Source organism: Mustelus asterias, chromosome 14 (genome assembly GCF_964213995.1).
Source record: "Mustelus asterias chromosome 14, sMusAst1.hap1.1, whole genome shotgun sequence".
Lineage (NCBI taxonomy): Eukaryota > Metazoa > Chordata > Chondrichthyes > Carcharhiniformes > Triakidae > Mustelus > Mustelus asterias.
The window spans coordinates 3,830,921-3,845,493 of NC_135814.1; the positions used below are offsets into that span (position 1 = coordinate 3,830,921).

General features: G+C 52.0%; 1 protein-coding gene across 1 annotated transcript in view; it reads right to left on the bottom strand.

Annotated features, from left to right (window-relative positions):
• The window catches only part of LOC144503952 (1-phosphatidylinositol 4,5-bisphosphate phosphodiesterase delta-4-like), a 49,301-nt gene extending 47,590 nt beyond the window's left edge, over nucleotides 1-1,711 (bottom strand). Inside the window, exon 1 of the mRNA XM_078229119.1 lies at nucleotides 1,566-1,711. Within this exon, the coding sequence (XP_078085245.1) occupies nucleotides 1,566-1,695 (130 nt within the window). The 5' untranslated portion in view covers nucleotides 1,696-1,711. The remainder of the gene's footprint in view (nucleotides 1-1,565) is intronic.
• Nucleotides 1,712-14,573: the final 12,862 nt, after the last annotated feature.

A 14,573-nucleotide genomic window follows, 5' to 3' on the forward strand; every position in this document is an offset into this window, starting at 1 on the left:
ACTGGAGGCAGGTTGCTAGCGGAGTGCCGCAGGGATCGGTGCTTGGTCCTCTGCTCTTTGTGATTTTTATTAATGACTTAGAGGAGGGGGCTGAAGGGTGGATCAGTAAATTTGCTGATGACACCAAGATTGGTGGAGTAGTGGATGAGGTGGAGGGCTGTTGTAGGCTGCAAAGAGACACAGATAGGATGCAAAGCTGGGCTGAAAAATGGCAAATGGAGTTTAACCCTGATAAATGTGAGGTGATTCATTTTGGTAGGACAAATTTAAATGTGGATTACAGGGTCAAAGGTAGGGTTCTGAAGACTGTGGAGGAACAGAGAGATCTTGGGGTCCATATCCACAGATCTCTAAAGGTTGCCACTCAAGTGGATAGAGCTGTGAAGAAGGCATATAGTGTGTTAGCTTTTATTAACAGGGGGTTGGAGTTTAAGAGCCGTGGGGTTATGCTGCAACTGTACAGGACCTTGGTGAGACCGCATTTGGAATATTGCGTGCAGTTCTGGTCACCTCACCATAAGAAGGATGTGGAAGCGCTGGAAAGAGTGCAGAGGAGATTTACCAGGATGCTGCCTGGTTTGGAGTGTCGGTCTTATGAGGAAAGGTTGAGGGAGCTGGGGCTGTTCTCTCTGGAGCGGAGGAGATTGAGGGGAGACTTAATAGAGGTTTATAAAATGATGAAGGGGATAGATCGAGTGAACGTTCAAAGACTATTTCCTCGGGTGGATGGAGCTATTACAAGGGGGCATAACTATAGGGTTCATGGTGGGAGATATAGGAAGGATATCAGAGGTAGGTTCTTCACGCAGAGAGTGGTTGGGGTGTGGAATGGACTGCCTGCAGTGATAGTGGAGTCAGACACTTTAGGATCATTTAAGCGGTTATTGGATAGGCACATGGAGCACACCAGGATGGTAGGGAGTGGGATAGCTTGATCTTGGTTTCAGATGAAGGTCGGCACAACATCGTGGGCCGAAGGGCCTGTTCTGTGCTGTACTGTTCTATGTTCTATGTTCTATAACCCCCACCCCGCGCCCACCTCGGCACCCCTCCATCCCCTCATCACCCCCCCAGCACCCTCAACCCCCCCGCACCCTGCAACCCCATCCCCTCCGCAGCCCCCCACCCCGCACCCCTCCATCCCCTCATCACCCCCCCTCCGCACCCCCAATGCCCCCACACCCTGCAACCCCATCCCCTCCACACCCCCCCACCCCACAACTCTCCACCCCCTCATCAGTCCCCCCCCTACGCATCCCCAACCCCTCACACACTGCAACCCCATCCCCTCCCCTCCGCACCCCCCTGGCACCCCAACCCCCCCATCACCCCCCCCCACAACCCCAACAAACCCCTGCACCCCCCTTTCCCATTAACCCCCCTGCACCCCCCTTTCCCATTCACCCCCCCGCACCCCCCTTTCCCATTCACCCCCTGCACCCCCCCTTTCCCATTCACCACCCCTGCACCCCCTTTCCCATTCACCCCCCTTTCCCATTCACCCCCCTTTCCCAGTCACCCCCCTTTCCCATTCACCCCCCTTTCCCGTCCCAGCGACGACTCACAGGTAGATTTGGGGTTGCCGGTTTTTTTGGATTTGTACCAGATGCTCATGCAGTCATCCTGCAGCTTGAAATATCGCTGTCGCTTCCACGTCCTGGACTTGACTTTTCTCATCAGTGACCCCGTCAACATCAACTGGAGACTCTCATCTATCTCCAGGCCTAGAATGAGACAGGGAGGGAGACAGGGAGGGAGGGAGACAGGGAGGGAGAGACAGAGGGTGAGAGAGAGACAGAGAGAGAGAGACAGAGAGAGAGACACACACAGAGAGAGACACACAGAGACACAGAGAGAGAGAGAGAGAGACAGACAGACAGAGAGAGAGAGAGACAGACAGAGAGAGAAAGACAGGGAGAGAGGGAGAAACAGAGAGAGAGACACATACACACACACACAGACAGGGAGAGAGAAACAGAGAGAGAGGCAGAGAGAGACAGACAGACAGACAGAGAGAGGCAGACAGAGAGAGAGACAGAGAGGGAGAGAGAGACAGAGAAGGGGAGAGAGACAGAGAGAGAGAGAGGGAGAGAGACAGATGGAGAGAGACAGAGAGAGTGGGAGAGACAGAGAGAGAGAGAGAGACAGAGACAGAAAGAGAGACAGAGAGAGAGAGAGGGAGAGAGAGACAGAAAGAGGGAGAGAGAGACAGAAAGAGGGAGAGAGAGAGTGACAGATAGAGAGACAGAGACACAGAGAGAGGGAGAGAGAGAGTTCAGAATCAATGGCATTGACCAGGGAAAAGCGCCTGTTGTATCCTGGATTATTACAGGTTCACGTCCCACGCTCCAGCTGCGGGAACTGTCTACTTGTGGGCCCTACATCTGAATGAATCTAGCGCAACACCAGACCTGGTTCCTCAACTCCTCATTGTGAAGCCCGGGAAGCAAGCTGCTTGACTTTGAAAGCCATCACAGTTGCTGCGCATTTGCTTTCCAGCAGGGGCTGGGGGATCAGGGATTCTCCCTGAGCCAGTGTGTGCTGACACAAACCCGGTTCAGCAAAGCCTTCAGAACTTTCTCCCAGCGACAGTGCACATCCCCCAGGATTTGTGTCTGGAATGTGTCAGAGGGTGTCACTGCTCCCTCCTGGACCCCCGGCTGAGCTCTCCCCATTCTGATCAGCCAGTCCAGCATTGAAGCTTTGCTTCTCAAAGACCAGGGCAAATCTGGAACCCTGCCTCTCGGAACAAGGTGCCAGTCTTTCGGGGTAACTGGAGCTCCCGAGACTGCTTAGAGTTTTGTTCTGTCCGGCCACTGAGGAACACTGCAAGCAAAGATTGGCCAAGTGCAGATCAGCTGTGAGCCGCTTGATTCAAGGAACAGCCTTGATAGGCTGAATGGCCTCCTCCCGTTTCTGTGCACCAGCATCAAGGAACAGAGTGGCGGCTTCCTGTTCCTGTGTAACCGGCTCAATGGACTGAATGGCCTCCTCCTGTTCCAGTGTAACAGGATTGAGGGGCTGAATGGCCTCCTCCTGTTCCAATGTAACACTGCTGGTGCCAGTACAGAGAGAGACTGCGGATGGTTGGGAACCTGTCTCGGGGGCAGGGAATTCATATGGTGTTCGTGGAAGTGGAAATGACTAGGGTTGGGAAGCATTTTCCGATCAGGGCCATTGTGATCTCCTGGACTCGTTTCGATCGCCTCAGGGGGTCGGAGAGGAATTTCCCAGATTTGTTTTCTCCCCATATTGGCCCTGGGGTTTTTCACTCTGGGTTTTCGCCTCTCCCTGGAGATCACATGGTCTGGAATGGGGGGGTGGGGGAGAGTTAATAGGTTGTAATGAACAAAGCATCGTAGCTGTGGGGGACAGCTCGGTGGATAGGATATTGGTATGTAGATAGGCTGGAAAATTGGGCGGGGATCCTGGATTCAGGATTCAATCCTGGACCGGGGAGCGGCGTGGGCTTGGAGGGCCGAAGGGCCTGTTCCTGTGCTGTATTGTTCTTTGTTCTTTGTTCTTTGTTCTTTGATTGAGGGGCTGAATGGCCTCCTACTGTTGCTATGACTGCCTGGCCACATTGAATAGGATTGGCTTCCTTGCGCGTGAGATTCTGCCTCCTAGATGAGGGCAGGTCACAGTGTGAGGAGGAGGGGGTGAGGATGGGAGTCACTGCAGTTATTGGTCCCTGTGTTCACACCCAGCCAGTCTGGTAACCGTGTTCCCCCCTCCCCCCCACCGCCGCCCCCCCCACCCCCATGCTGCTACCCCACCCCCTGGCACCCCTCGACCCCCATGCTGCTACCCCACCCCCTGGCACCCCTCCACCCCCATGCAGCACACCCATGGACCACCTTGTTCCCCGTTGAAGGAGCGGGCACTTACGCACGTTGAGCTTGGCAGAGGCCATTAGCCCCGTCCTCACTGCCGGGCACTCCACAATCTGAAAAAAATTCAACAGCATCAGAACAAGCTGTGCGGCTCCCACAATAACACAAATAATAACTTTCATCATCAAATCATACAGCACAGAATGAGGCCACTCAGCCTGCAGTGCCTGTGCTAGCTCTTTGAAAGGTCTAATTAGTTCCATTCCATCTGCTCCTCCCCAGAGCCCTGTAAACTTACCCAGTTCCCTTTTGATAGTTCCGATTGAATCTGTTTCCGCCGCGTCTTCAGGCAGCGCCTCCCAGATCACAACAACTCGCGGTGTGAAAATACTGCTCCCCATCTCCCTCTCCGGTTCCACACACAAAAACATGCAAATTAGGAGCAGGAGGAAGGCCATTCAGCCCCTCAAACCCACTCTGCTATTCTATAAGATCATGGCTGATCCAATTGTAACCCCAACCCCACATTCCTGCCGATCCCCAATAACCTTTCACCCCCTCGTTAATCAAGAATCTATCTCACGGCCTGAAAGATATTCAAAGTCTCTGCTTCCACTGCCTTTTGAGGAAGAGAGTTCCCGAGACTCAGCACCCTCTGAGAGAAACAAACTCTCCTCAAATCTACCGGAAATGGGTGGTCCCTTAATTTTAAACAATGACCCCTAGTTCTCGTTTCTCCCACAACCTTGAAAGAACCATAGAATCCCTACAGAGCAGAAGGAGGCCATTCGGCCCATTGAGTCTGCACTGACTCTCTGAAAGAGCATCTTAGCTCAGCCCACATCCCCTCTCCTCCCGCTATCCCTGTAACCCTTGTGCATTTTCCATAGCCAATCCAGTTAACCTATGCATCTTGGGACACTAAGGAGCAATTTAGCATGGCCAATCCACCAAACCCGCAGATCTTTGGATTGTGGGGGAAACCAGAGCACTCGGAGGAAACCCACGCAGACACGGGGAGAATGTGCAAACTCCACACAGACCGTGACCCAAGCCGGGAATCGAACCCGGGTTCCTGGCGCTGTGAGGCAGCAGTGCTAACCACATCCACCCTGTCAATACCCCTCAGAATCTTAGATGTTTCAATCAAGTCGCCTCCCACTCTTTTAAACTCCAGCGGATACAAGCCCAGCCTGTCCAACCTTCCCTCACAAGACAACCCGCCCATTCCCGGGATCAGTCTGGTAAACCTTCCCCGAGCTCCTTCCAACGCATTGGCATCTTCCCTAAATATGGTGAATAATACTCCAGATGTGCTCTCTCTCGTGTCCTGCCCAACTGAAGCCTAACCTCACTACTCTTGTATTCAATTCTCCTCACAATAAACAATAACATTCCATTAGCTTTCCTCATTACTTGCTGCACCTGTATACTAACATTTTGCAATTCATGCATTAGGACACCCAGATCCCTCTGCATCTCAGAGTTCTGCAACCTCTCACCATTTAGATAATAAGCCTCCTTTCTATGCTTCCAAATGTAATCTCAGCCCCACATTCCTACCTACCCCGATCACCTTTCACCCCCTGTTAATCAAGAATCTATCCCGCTCGTCATTCAAATATTCAAAGACTCGAAACCACAGCCTTCCTCAAAAGGCAGTGGAATCAATTTATTATTGTCGCTAGTCGGCTTACATTAACACTGCAATGAAGTTACTGCGAAAATCCCCCTAGTCGCCACACTCTGATGCCTGTTCGGATATACTGAGGGAGAATTTAGCATGGCCAATGCACCCTAACCAGCACGTCTTTCAGACTGTATAAGGCATTTTGGGTTGTGGAAAGCACTGTATAAATGCAAGTCTGTTTATTTTTTAACAATGTGGGAAAACTGACTGGTAGATTGAGAATTCTAACTGATGGAACAGGAACTCTGTTTGGTGGAATGGGAATTCCGACTGACAGAATGGGAATGCAGGATGTTGTTGAGGGAATAGAAATTTAGAGTGACAGATTCGGAATACGGGCTGTGGTCAAAATGATCACACGGTGGCGCAGTGGACAGCTCTGCTACCTCACAGCACCAGGGACCCAGGTTCAATTCCGGCCTCAGGTCACTGTTTTGAGTGGAGTTTGCACATTCTCCCCGTGTCTGCGTGGGTTTCCTCCGGGTACTCCGGTTTCCTCCCACAGTCCAAAGATGTGCGGGTTAGATGGATCGGCCATGCGAAATGGCCAGGGTTATGGCGAAGTTCTGTCGGAGAGTCAGTGCAGACGCAATGGGTGAAATGGCCTCCTTCTGCACTGCAGGGATTCTTTAGCATTTGGCACAGCTCCACACTTTAACTGCTGGCCTTTGTGAGGGTGCGGTTTTAATTCTCTTCTGGTAAGGGTGCGGAGGGATCCACTGGGGAATGGTGGGTTGGGAAAGGAATATAGCTTGCTGATTAACTCTTTCAGCACCCGGCAGGGCACCGCCCTCCCAGAACATCCTCCTCGTGTCTGCGTGGGTTTCCTCCGGGTGCTCCGGTTTCCTCCCACAGTCTAAAGATGTGCGGGTTAGGTTGATTGGCCATGCTAAAAATTGCCCCTTAGAGTCCTGAGATGCGTAGGTTAGAGGGATTAGCGGGTAAATATGTAGCGATATGGGGGTAGGGCCTGGGTGGGATTGTGGTCGGTGCAGACTCGATGGGCCAAATGGCCTCTTTCTGCACTGTAGGGTTTCTATGATTCTATGAACACCCATTTACCCAGCAAGAATGTGCCAGCTGACACTTGGTATTGTGCCCAAGTTCATTAATGTACCAACTAATGATCATCCTCTATCAACAAGCCTCCCAACTCCCTCTCCATTATCCCTGCATAATATGCACAAACTGTACTCGATTTGCTCAATTAACTTGCTTTACAATTCTTGATCTGTTCCTGTCGAAGTCTCCTGGACACATTTTAAAATATTTATGGGATGGTACACTGAGTGACAGCATCGCGTCACCTCTCCGCAGAGTGACAGAAGGCAGAGTTTAAACTTCACTTAGGGAATGACCTACACTTATTAGCAAGGACACAGACGGTGAACACGCGCTCACTCACACACACAAAATAGAACATGATAAATAATACATAGAGGACACTGAATATAAGGCAGGACTCACCAGAGGAGCGTGAACTCCATTGGGAAAAGGACAGGGGGGCAGGTGTCCTTTAGGAGACGGAGAAGTCTTGAGTGAGTGTGTGCTGCATGCTGTTGACTCCGGAGCTGCCTTGCTGAGTTAGCCGGAGAAAATGGATCAGTAGTGTCAAAGGAGCCGGAGAGAGTCCGCCACAGCCTTAAAGCAAGAACGTCATCATTACCTCTGTCTGTGTGCATTAACTGCAACAACTCCTGCATCTTTAATGAGGTATATTCTACCCACAGAGGCAGCGTGCTTTGCGTGTCTCTTATAGAATGCTACCATACAGAAGGAGGCCATTCAGTCCAGCCGATCTGTGCTGTCTCTTTGAAAGAATCATCCAATTAATCCCCATGTCCCTGCGTTTGCCCCAGAACCCAGCAACTTCATCCAATTGCCCCTTTTGTAAGTTTCTGCTGAATCTGCTCCCACCTCCTTTTCAGGCAGTGCCTTCGGATCACTCACAGCGCAAACACAGAATTCTCTTCATCTTCCCCTCTTTAGCAAAGCTGCCTCCTCTGGTCACTGATCTTCCGCTCACAGTTTCACCTTGTCTGCTCTATCCCTTCTCTTTATAAATCTTCTCTTTATAATCTCTGCCCTCGGGGAATCAATCCGTAGCTTCTCCAGTTTCTCTCTGTCTCTTTCTTCTCTGACGCGGAGATGCCGGCATTGGACTGGGGTGGGCAGAGTAAGAAGTCTCACAACTTCCTTTATCAGGTGAGTGGATGAAGGAGCAGCGCTCCGAAAGCTGGTGATTCCAAATAAATCTGTGACTTGAACCTGACGTTGTGAGGCTTCTTTCTTCTCTCGCTTTTCTCCCCCTCTCTGTTTTGTGGGTTCAGTTTCAGGAATGCCGACAGCCCCTTTCGTACCTCAGCCAAAATCATCACCATTCACACCCTTGACAGCCAGGCTCTTCAACCATCACAGCTGAACCAATCTCACCAATTCTCCACCGACACAACTTGCTTACAATAACTGTATAATATATGTATTTTTTTATTCTTCTGTGAGACATGGGTGTCGCTGGCTGGCCAGTATTTATTGCCCATCCCTAGTTGCCCGAGGGCAGTTGAGAGTCACCCACATTGCTGTGGCTCTGGAGTCACACGTAGGCCAGACCGGGTAAGGACGGCAGATTTCCTTCCCTAAAGGGATATTAGTGAACCAGATGGGTTTTTCCAACAATCGATGATGGTTTCATGGTCACCGTTACTGAGACTAGATTTATATTCCAGATTTATTAATTGAATTTAAATTCCACCAGCTGCCGTGGTGGGATTTGAACCCGTGTCCCCAGAGGGTTAGCCTGAGCCTCTGGATTACTAGCCCAGTCCAACAACACCACCATCTCCCCCTGAAGCCGTTAAGGTGGTAAAACGGCCCAGGGCTTGGGAAAAGCATCGCGTGCCCCAGCGAACACCTCCTGCTACGGACGGGAACACAGTCGCCAACTCTCCAGGATTGGCCTGGAGTCTCCGGGAACTGAAGAACCATCTCCGGACGCTGCCGTGTGCGGCCCTAGGGAAAAATCACCAGGACATTAATAAAGATTGGGGGGGTTTGCCGTTTCTCTGCAACAGATCTAAATACATTGAAAATGGGAGGGGGAAGGCTGATTGGCTGACAGTCAAGCATCATCCAATCTGCTTTCTGATTGGTGGAGGAAGTCAGTGAGTCACAGGGATTGGATGTGTTGACCGACTATTGGCTGGAGGGTGGAGGGCAAGTCATGTGGTGAAATCTCCAGGAAGACACTTGGTCATATTTGGCAACTCTGGCTGAGAGGCCAGGGATTCAGAGCTAACCCACCCCACACCCCCTCCTCCCCTGCAGCCCACCCCCTCCCTGACACCCCCCACCCCCACCCCCTCCCCCAGCCCAGCCCAGCCCACCCACCTCCCTCCCACACCCCCCTCCCCCACCCCACAACCCCCCCCTCCCTGACACCCCCTCCCCCAGCCCAGCCCACCCACCTCCCTCCCACACCCCCCTCCTCCCCTGCAGCCCACCCCCTCCCTGACACCCCCCACCCCCTCCCCCAGCCCAGCCCACCCACCTCCCTCCCACACCCCCCTCCCCCACCCCACAACCCCCCCTCCCTGACACCCCCCACCCCCAGCCCACCCACCTCCCTCCCACACCCCCTCCTCCACCCCACAACCCCCCTCCCTGACACCCCCCACCCCCTCCTCCAGCCCAGCCCACCCACCTCCCTCCCACACCCCCCTCCTCCCCTGCAGCCCACCCCCTCCCTGACACCCCCCACCCCCTCCCCCAGCCCAGCCCACCCACCTCCCTCCCACACCCCCCTCCCCCACCCCACAACCCCCCCCTCCCTGACACCCCCCACCCCCAGCCCACCCACATCCCTCCCACACCCCCTCCTCCACCCCACAACCCCCCCCTCCCTGACACCCCCCACCCCCTCCCCCAGCCCAGCCCACCCACCTCCCTCCCACACCCCCCTCCTCCCCTGCAGCCCACACCCTCCCTGACACCACCCCCCACCCCCTCCCCCAGCCCCGCCCACTCACCCCCATCCCACACCCCCCACCCCCCTCCTCTCCTTCAGCCCACCCCTTCCCTGACACCCCTCACCCCTCTCTCCAGCCCATCCACCCCCTCCCACATCCCCCCCCACCCCACACCCTTCTCCTCCCCTGCAGCCTATCCCCCCCGACTCCACTCACCCCCCTCCCCGACGCCCCCCCCACTCCCCCTACCCCACCCACCTCCCCTCCCCCTCCCCTACAACCCACACCCCTCCCCCTCCCATCCCATAAGCCCAGTTTGCCTTGGACCAGTTACTGGGAAGGGAAATGTGTTTCTAAAGCCTCTCACTCCTGCGCTTCCGAATGAACCGTACGGAGTCCTCATCCCCAGTATTTCCTCCCTCTCACTAATATTCCTTCTGTTATTTACCCTCTCTCGCTCTCCACCTTCTCTCACAGCCTCTCTGTAATTCCCTCCCGAGTTCGGCACTTGCTAAATCTCTAACAAATTGCAGCCTCTGATGAAAGACGGTCATTCTGCAACATCCATTATCTCGGTTTCTCTTTTCACTGTCAGAGTGATTGAGTGTTTCAGCCATTTTCTGTTTCTATTTTAAAGTTTAAAGTTTATTTATTGGTCACAAGTCGGCTGACATTAACACTGCAATGAAGTTACTGTGAAAATCCCCTAGTCGCCACACTCCGGAGCCTGTTCGGGTAAAACTGAGGGAGAATTTAGCACGGCCAATGCACCCTAACCTATCTAGTGAAGATCCATTTTAAATACACCCCCCCACCCCACACCCCTTACACTCCCCAAACCCCTCCACTCCCCCATGCTCCCTCGCCCACCCCACACACCCCCTACACTCCCGAAATCCCCCCCCCCACTCCCCCACGCTCCCTCACCCACCCCACACACCCCCTACACTCCCCAAACCCTCCCCCACGCTCCCTCACCCACCCCACACACCCCCTACACTCCCCAAACCCCCCCACTCCCCCACGCTCCCTCACCCACCCCACATCCCCTACACTCCCCAAACCCTCCCCCACGCTCCCTCACCCACCCCACACCCCCTACACTTCCCAAATCTCCCCCACTCCCCCTCGCTCCCTCATCCACCCCACACCCCCTACACTCCCCAAACCCCCCCCCCACTCCCCCTCGCTCCCTCACCCACCCCACACACCCCCTACACTCCCCAAACCCCCTCACTCTCCCATGCTCCCTCACCCACCCCACACCCCCTACACTCCCCAAACACTCCCCCACACTCCCTCACCCACCCCACACACCCCCTACACTCCCCAAACCCCCCCCCACTCCCCCACGCTCCCTCACCCACCCCACACACCCCCTACACTCCCCAAACCCCCCCACCCCTCCACACTTCCCCAACCACCCTACACCCTCAAACCCCTCACCCCCCGCAAGCCCCCATACCCCCCGCAAGCCCCCATACTCCCCACACCCCACACATTCTTTTTCTAAAGATTCACTCAGTCAGTCAGTGAGGTGTACCAGTCTCTGGGATGGAGGTTCTCCCCCGTGGAGAGCTTTGGAACCCATGGGGTTAAAGTCGCCTGTTTCTCTCTTTGCCGTGCATCACTCAGCGACACAGCAGAGCTCAAATTACCCAGAAACTGGATCCCAAAATGAAATTTCCTGAAAGAAATCTAAGCAATCTGCAGCTAAATTGATACCAGACACTTTTACCATCTCCCCAGAGGCTTGCTCCATTGACAGAGTGCAGATTAGTTGAAGATTCCCCTGCTTTGATCACAGTCTGTGCCCAGGGCTTCCAGGAATGGTGATGCCAAGGTTTATCTCATCGAAACTAAATGACTTCCTCCTAATGTCTCAGGCAAGATTCCTAATTTCGTTACAGTGCAGATTCATCAACATTGCCAGGAGTCCGAGGGTCAGATTATGAGGAGAGGTTGAGCATAAGAAATAGGAGCAGGAGTAGACCATTCAGCCCATCGAATACTGCTCTGCATTCAGTATCATCATGGCTAATCCCCGGTTTCAGCTCCACTTTCCCGGTCCTTCCTCAGAACCCTTGGTTCCCTGAGAGGTCTAAAATCTGTGCTGTTTAATTATGCCGAAAAAGGAGACTTGTTGCTGAAGTTTTTCATCTTGCACTCATCAGAACAAATGCAAGAATAACAAATTTCAAACAATCAGAACAATTTATACTGGAAAGGAGTGCTGGTTGTTAGGTTGGTAGGTTGACTCTGATTGGCTGAGGTGTTGCCATGTAGAAAGTAGTGGTGAACTATAGGCTCCCCAAGTTCCAGGATAATTTTAAAAAGGTGCAATACTTGAACCTGTTTTTCTTTGGCACAGTAAGAAGTCTCACAACACCAGGTTAAAGTCCAACAGGTTTATTTGGTATCACAAGCTTTTGGAGCACTGCTCCTTCATCAGGTGAGTGGAGAGTTGGGTTCACAAACATGGCATATATAGACACAGACACAATTACAAGATAATGGTTGGAATGCGAGTCTTTACAGGTAATCAAGTCTTTACAGGTACAAACAATGCAAGTTGAGAGAGGGATAATCACAGGTTAAAGAGATCTCTTTAACCTGCGTATAGCAGAATTTATAGGGGAGAAGGAAAGGGGAGGGTGCAGAATGTAGTGTTATAGTCATAGCTAGGGCGTAGAGAAACATCAACTTAATATATACTAGGCTTAGAGGAGGTAATGGCCTAGTAGTATTATCGCTAGATTATTAATCCAGAAACTCAGCTAATGTTCTGGGGGAACCGGGTTTGAATCCCGCCACAGCAAATGGTGGAATTTGAATTCAATAAAAAATATCTGGAATTAAGAATCTACTGATGAACATGAAATCCTTGTCAATTGTCGGAAAAATCCATCTGGTTCACTAATGTTCTTTAGGGAAGGAAATCTGCTGTCCTTACAAAGAACAAAGAACAATACAGCACAGGAACAGGCCCTTCGGCCCTCCAAGCCCGCGCCGCTCCCCGGTCCAGGATTGAATCCTGAATCCAGGATCCCCGCCCAATTTTCCAGCCTATCTACATACCAATATCCTATCCACCGAGCTGTCTCTCACAGCTACGATGCTTTGTTCATTACAACCTATTAACTTACCCCCACCCCCCCATTCCAGACCATGTGATCTCCAGGGAGAGGCGAAAACCCAGAGTGAAAAACCCCAGGGCCAATATGGGGAAAGAAAATCTGGGAAATTCCTCTCCGACCCCCTGAGGCGATCGAAACGAGTCCAGGAGATCACAATGGCCCTGATCACAAAATGCTTCCCAACCCTAGTCATTTCCACTTCCACGAACACCATATGAATTCCCTGCCCCCGAGACAGGTTCCCAACTATCCGCAGTCTCACTCTGTACTGGCACCAGCAAGATGATCATAGAATGAAGCCTTGAAACGAGAAACCAGGAACAATTAGCCCGCGCCGCTCCCTGGTCCAAACTAGACCACTCTTTTGTATCCCTCCATTCCCACTCCGTTCATATAGCTGTCTAGATAAGTCTTAAACGTTCCCAGTGTGTCCGCCTCCACCACCTTGCCCGGCAACCCATTCCAGGCCCCCACGACCCTCTGTGTAAAATATGTCCTTCTGATATCTGTGTTAAACCTCCCCCCCTTCACCTTGAACCTATGACCCCTCGTGAACGTCACCACCGACCCGGGGAAAAGCTTCCCACCGTTCACCCTATCTATGCCTTTCATAATTTTATACACCTCTATTAAGTCTCCCCTCATCCTCCGTCTTTCCAAGGAGAACAACCCCAGTTTCCCCAATCTCTCCTCATAACCAAGACCCTCCATACCAGGCAACATCCTGGTAAACCTCCTCTGTACTCTCTCCAAAGCCTCCACGTCCTTCTGGTAGTGTGGCGACCAGAACTGGACGCAGTATTCCAAATGCGGCCGAACCAACGTTCTATATAACTGCAACATCAGACCCCAACTTTTATACTCTTTTTTACTTAGTCTAGTTTACATGTGACTCCAGAGCCACAGCAATGTGGTTGACGCTCAACTGCCCTCCAAGGTCAACTAGGGATGGGCAATAAATGCTGGCCCAGCCAGCGGCGCCCATGTCCCACGAATGAATAAAAAATAATCAAAAGTCTGATGGCAGCAGGGAAAAAGCTGTTCTTGAGTCAATTGGCAGATGTTTCCAGACTTTTGTATCTTTTTCCCGATGGAAGAAAGTGGAAGAGAGAATTTCCGGGGTGCAGCCCTTAATTGTGCCGGCTGCTTTTCCGAGGCAGCGGCAAGTGTAGACAGAGTCAATGGATGGGAGACTGGTTTGAGTGATGGACTGGACTACATTCGCAACCCTTGGAAGGTGTTGTTGAAGGAATCTTGGCGAGTTCTTGCAGTGAATCTTGTAGATGGTACACAAAATATACACTGAGCAGTCTCGAGGCACTGGGTCCTACAAGAGAAATGAAAGTCAATTAGGATCCATGGGTACTTTCAATGAAGAAAATCAACCTCAGAGTTCGGATGCCGAGTTTTCAGTATTCTCTACAAGTGAATAAAATTGCAAACCAGCTGCTCGTAATAGTTTTTCAATAGGGAGTAAAACCTTCAATTTGCTCTGGACCTTGGTTCATCCATAAAAGCCAGGAACCAAAACTTACCATGACTTGACAATGATCCTTGAAGAGCATTCGTCTCCAAAGCCACTGATCATCACGGAACGGTTCAGATTCCACAGAAGAAATCAAGTGGCAAGTGAAAACATTCCTCAGTTTGTGACAACTGTAACAAGGCTGGCACAACATTGTGAATTTGGTGAGTCATTAGAAGATGCTATTCGAGATCGTCTAGCTTGTGGTCTCCAAAATTAGGTTTTCCAAAGAAGATTGCTAACTGAAAATGCTTTCAATTTAAAGACAGCCGTAGAAATCGCAGTTGTCCCTGGAACTGGCTGCTGAAGAGGCTTCACAATTTGGTGCAGGAGTGAAGATGCACAAGTTGGGAACTGCCCATAAGAGGTCAGAAAAGCACCAAGCATGTCACAGATGTGCCAAAATGGGCCATTCCGCGAGTG